This window comes from Dendrobium catenatum, unplaced genomic scaffold, assembly GCF_001605985.2.
Source record: "Dendrobium catenatum unplaced genomic scaffold, ASM160598v2 fragScaff_scaffold_1521, whole genome shotgun sequence".
NCBI classification, from domain to species: Eukaryota; Viridiplantae; Streptophyta; class Magnoliopsida; order Asparagales; family Orchidaceae; genus Dendrobium; species Dendrobium catenatum.
Window position 1 is genome coordinate 181,068 of NW_021319983.1, and position 5,609 is coordinate 186,676.

General features: G+C 36.3%; 1 protein-coding gene across 1 annotated transcript; it reads left to right on the forward strand.

Moving 5' to 3' along the window:
• Positions 1-1,204: 1,204 nt before the first annotated feature.
• On the forward strand, positions 1,205-2,210 carry LOC110106192. Its single transcript, XM_020835977.1, has 2 exons — positions 1,205-1,963; positions 2,055-2,210. Exons 1-2 carry the CDS (start codon positions 1,205-1,207, stop codon positions 2,208-2,210), a joined length of 915 nt encoding a protein of 304 aa, XP_020691636.1.
• The last annotated feature ends 3,399 nt before the right edge of the window (positions 2,211-5,609 follow it).

Here is a 5,609-nt window from a genome sequence, read left to right on the forward strand (position 1 = left end):
GATATTCTAATTTATAGTAAAAACTTGGAAGAACACGAAATGCATTTTAAATCTATTTTAAAAACTCTAAAGAAAGAAATATTATTTGTTAACCTCAACAAGTGAATCTTCTGCATAGATAAGCTTGTGTTTTTTTTTATAGTAAGAAAGGAATTGAGGTGGATGATTAAAACATCAAGGAATTCCAAGATTGGCCAATGCCTACAACAATCAACTAAGTGAGGAGTTTCCATGTCTTAGCTTGCTTCTATAAATAGTTTGTGCATGATTATAGTAGTTTAGCCACTCCTCTCACTGAACTCATCAAGAAAAAAATATCTCGTTTAAGTGGGCGAAAGAACAAGAAAAGGCATTTAATCTGATTAAAGAAATGTAACTAATTATCAACTAAACTTTCTGTTGAACATCTCTAGTGCATTGTTTCATATTTAAAGAATTTTGCATTATTTAAATTCCTTGCTCTTGGATAATTTGCAGGACTTTGAAGTGAGGCACCTCTTACGGCTTGGTTCGGATCGTTTCCCTTTGCTTTTCTTATTAAGTCACCCACAACGAGAAGGCCCCATATCTTTTTCAATTTTTTTAAAAATGATCAGTCTTGAGTTTGTAGAGAGAAAGTTAGAGAGAGAGAGAGACTCCCATTTTTTGAATGATCTTTTTCAAATTTTCCTCTATTTTAACTGTTGGAGGTATTTTCACACAAGATGGATGGCCTGTTGCTGGCAGACGATGATGGCTGGAATGACTAGATTGCTCTATCTAGGTCGACTCGCACCTTTTCCAACGTCTCTGCTGCATCATTGGATGAGGATTTTCCAAGACTGAAATGTGTTAATGCGCCTCTTGTTATAAGGGATCCATTGGATTTTGCGTGTAATTCTCCTCCTCAAGTTCTGGGGATGGGAAAAGTGAAACTTGTACAGTAATTTTCTCCGATGAAGGATGTGGAGCAGAAGCCAACAGAAATTGGTTCTTCATCGTCCAATATGAAATTACTGGTGAAAAGATTCTTCTCTAAACCTTATTTCATGATAGATGGTGCTACTTCAGTCCAATCTAAGGAGGTTATGCATTCAGATGTTTGTGTTAATGCCCCGTCTGAACCTAATGATGGAAATGCACTGAGAACCAATACAATTGAAGAAGCAGGGAGGGGAGATGCCTAGAAGAATATGTGGAATAAAGGCCTTATATTAAGGTCGATATGTCAAAAATAGAGAATTTCTTGACTGAAGATGGGCTGACAGTGAAGTTATTTGAGGCAAATGTGGAAATCAATTCAAAAAAGCATCAATTATCTGTGTTGATCAAAGTTTTTGCGGAATTCAATTCAATCCAAGTGATAGCTGATGAACTACAACGACAATGGGATAAGTTTGGAAAATTCCATCTTACTATACTCGGTTCGAGATGGTGCTTATGCTCGTTCTTCACTACTGAAGCAGTTGAGGAGGTGCTATCAAGTGGACCTTGGTTCGTGAAGGGTCACATTGTGGGTATAGATAAGTGGATCCTAAAATTCACTACTGATTCATTGAAAGGTTTGTCTTCTCCCATTTGGGTGAGATTACCCAATCTACCTCTTTACTGTTGGGATGAAGTAAATGTGGCAAGGATTTCTTCGTTGATTGGAGTCCCTATTCTCATTGATGGAGACATGATCCAATGGGGGAGGAGGGAATTTGCAAGGGTATGTGTGAGAATTGAACTTGATAAGCAATTGCCATTGGGAGTATGGGTTGATGATTTGCATGGTCGGTTCTTTCAAAAAGTAGAATACAAGAAAGTATCAACTATCTATTTTAATTATGGGAAGCTGGGACATCTTAACAAGGCTTGTGTTCTTAAAAAGACAATGGAAAATGTCAAAATGATAGAGAGGAATCCTTCTACTTCAAAGACTCAGGTGGATGATCAGATAATCTCAATTTCAGTTGAAGTAAAGTATGGTCCCTGGATGCTGGTTAATAGGAGAAGAGCAAATTTTTTCAACAAAGGAACTCAAAAAAGTGGAGAATACTATAAAAATTGGAGTTGTTCCAAGTTCTAAATAGGTTTATAGGAAAGTAGAAACTGTGAAGGTGAAGCCTCCACAAAAAAATGTTGTTGAAGTGTTATTGAAGAACCCTGCAAATCTATCATATGTCATGATTGATCAGAATACTCAGGAACAATCGAGGATGGAAGTTAACTCTACTCAAATTGTTTAAAGGGAGAAGAACAAAGATGGTAATTCTTTTGAGACTACAATGAAGGTAAACAATAGTTTTAATATCTTGGCTTTTCTTGGAGATGAGGATAACAATATGGATCACAAATCTGAAGAAATTGTTGTTGATGCTGAATTAATAATTGAGGAAGGGGAGATGATTGATGTTCAGATTATAGAATCTGAAGGTTTGGTTGTCGATCCAGAGAATGTAGATAAGAAACCAACTGATGATAATGTCTCATTAAAATGTCAAGGAGGACCTGATCAGGCCACTGACTGTAATAAACCAAAATTACTTATAGAGTTGAGGTCTTTAGGACCTTTTAAAATAGACTCAATAATGAAGAAGGGGTTAAATAAGAAAAGGAGTGGGGGTCCTTCCCGCTTTTGGGGATAGATGAGTTCCTTAGCCTTTTGGAAATGTAGGGGGGCCAAAAAAATAGAAGCCTCCTTATATTTTAAGGACTTTGTGAAGCAATGGGACATTTTCTTTGTGGGAATAGTAGAAACTATGATTTCTAATCTTAGTAGAAGTGAATTCAACAAATTTATGGGAGTAGACTGGGATTTTTTCATGGTTCCCTCGGTTGGAATGTTAGGTGGAATTCTGGTTATCTGGAAGACGGAGGTGGCTTCTTTTTATCTATTGGAAGCCTCTGATCAAGGAGTAGTGGGGGAGCTGAATATTGGTGATAAAGGATTGTGGATTGTATCCATTGTTTATGGAAGTCATAATGTTCTCAAAAGAAAGAAGTTTGGGAAATGGTGGGAAGGCATTCTTCCTTAGATTTGCCTTTAATGGTTGGGGGTGACTTCAATTGTATAATTTCTCATGAAGAGAAAAAAGGTGGGAAGAAGTTTAGATTCTCCCAAGGGCCTATGGAAATGAAGAACTTTATGATGGACTATGATTTGCATGATGTGCGGATTATAGGTCCTAAGTTTACTTGGTGTAACAACATGAAGGGCAATGCAATAATCCTTGAAAGATTGGATAGATGCATACTCAATTCAAAAGCTTTGGAGGTGGTCCACCTTGCCTTGGTTAGACACTTACCAAGGGTTGCTTCAGATCATTGTCCCATTATTTTAAGAATAATTGATGTGATATTGCTCACAGTAAATTTTTGAGATTTGAAGATGTATAACGTCCTTTACTGTTGTTAAAAACTCTTGGAGCTGGGTGGTTGGTCTTAACAAAAAGTTCTATAGATCCCTTAGAGCTTTATTCTTTTGGAGCAAAGCCAAACACAAAAATCTATTACAACTCAAGGATAATCTGAAAAAGGAAATTGAAGAATTACAAATTTTGGAAGCCAACAGCAACAACTTCAGGGAGGATGATCTTTGGGTGTTGAGGGCTAAAATCAATGAGTTAAATGTGACTCTAGCTAGATGGAATACTTGGTGGAGACAAAGGGCCAAGGTGAAATGGCTTAAGGAAGGAGACTTAAACTCATATTTTTTCCATGCTTTTTCTAATGGAAGAAGAAATGGAAATATCATCAAGCAAATAAAAGATGAAGAAGGAAATCTTGTGGAAGATTCTTCAGCTATCATAGATGTTTTCTTCAATTACTTTGGGAAAAAAATGGAGACACAGGGATTGCCATTTGAATGGATGGCCGAATCCAACGAAAGTGCTCAACAGTGAAGAATGTAGTCTTCTTGTTCAAGAATTTACATTTGAGGAAGTTGAAGCTGTGGTATCTTATCTTGGTAATAACATCTCTCCTAGTAAGGATGACATTTCTTTCTCTTTTATTAAAGCTTACTAGAAATTGATAGGATAAGATGTATGGAGTGCTATTTAACTATTCCTTACTTTGAGCAAAATGTGCTCTAAATGGAAAGAGACTTTGGTAGTTCTTATTCCTAAAGTGAGAAATCCTCTTCTTCCTTCCACTTTCAAACCAATCAGTCTCTGTTTGTCTATTTACAAGATTGTTGCTAAAGTCTTGTTGAATAGATTGATGAAAGTGATTAACTCATTTGTGATGGATGTTCAATCGACATTCATCAAATGCATAACATTATCTGATCACATCCTCCTTACACAAGATATCTTTCACAAATTCAGATTCTCAAAATCTAAAATAGGGTTTGTTTCTATTAAAATTGATATGGAGCAAGCATACGATTGTATGGCTTGGGATATACTTAAACAAACTCTTCATTGTTTTGGCTTTCCTTGGAGATTTTCAAAGATTCTTATGGAATGTGTTATTGATCCTTATTTCTCTATCATAATTAATGGAGTTGGTTCTGAGTGGATTAAGGGGAAGAGCGCCTTTAGACAGGGCTGACCTCTATCTCCCTTTCTCTTCATTTTATGCTCTCAACTACTTACCAATGCCTTTAAACAGAAAGGAAGAAATATGGGAATTATATTAGCTCCATTGTCTCCCAAGATAAGCCATCTGATGTATGCGGATGACATTCTAATTCTATTTGCATCAAAGGTTGATGAGGTGAAGCAGATTCAAAACATTCTTAAAAAATATTGCTATTTGACGGGTCAGCATATAAACAAGGAAAAATCTTTCATTATGTTCGGTAATTCAGTGGCTAGAAGATGTAGAAGACGTATCAGGAAGATTTTGAATTTCAAGGAATTCAGGGAGCTACAATACCTGGGTGTGAAAATGACATTAAGGTGATTAAAACATAGTGATTTCCTTCATTTACTGGATAAAGTTTCAGCTGAATTGAATGTGTGGGGAAGATGGTACATATTAGCTCCAGGAAAGTTGGATCTCATCAAATCTGCTATTCTTGTTGCAACCCATGACCCCGAGTTTGAGATTTTGATAATGCCAAATAATGAGTGTTTTGGAACTGCTTTTCATTGATTATTATTTTATTTGTTATTTTCCTTGAGCACTAACATTTCAGGAAGATCACAAGTGACTCAGGAAGAAAGGAAGACTCAAGACCGGGTAGATTAGGAGTATGAGTCAAACATTGTATTTTTCATTTATTGTATTTTTACTTTATTGAGTCTGGCCACAAAATGCGTAAGAGTAAGAGCAACCATGCACACACACAGGGGGAGAGTTCTTTTTTAACTACAAAATATAACTAAAATTCTTCTCTGGAGATTGTACTGTACGATTTTATTTCGTACCGTACGATCCAAGCTATGTGGACAATTCTGTGAATAGCTCATACTGTACGAAGTCTTTCGTACTGTACGATATGTTCAGATCCAAAACCTTAGCCGTGACTTAGTTTAAGTAAGTGATTTTGCGCCGTTCGTACTGTACAAACTGGTTCGTACTGTACGATACGTTTTTAATACTTACTTAAATTAACCCGTGATTAGTGCATGTAATCCAGGCCTAATTAAAATTTAAACATCGTACTATACGAACGCGATCGTACCATACGATGAACA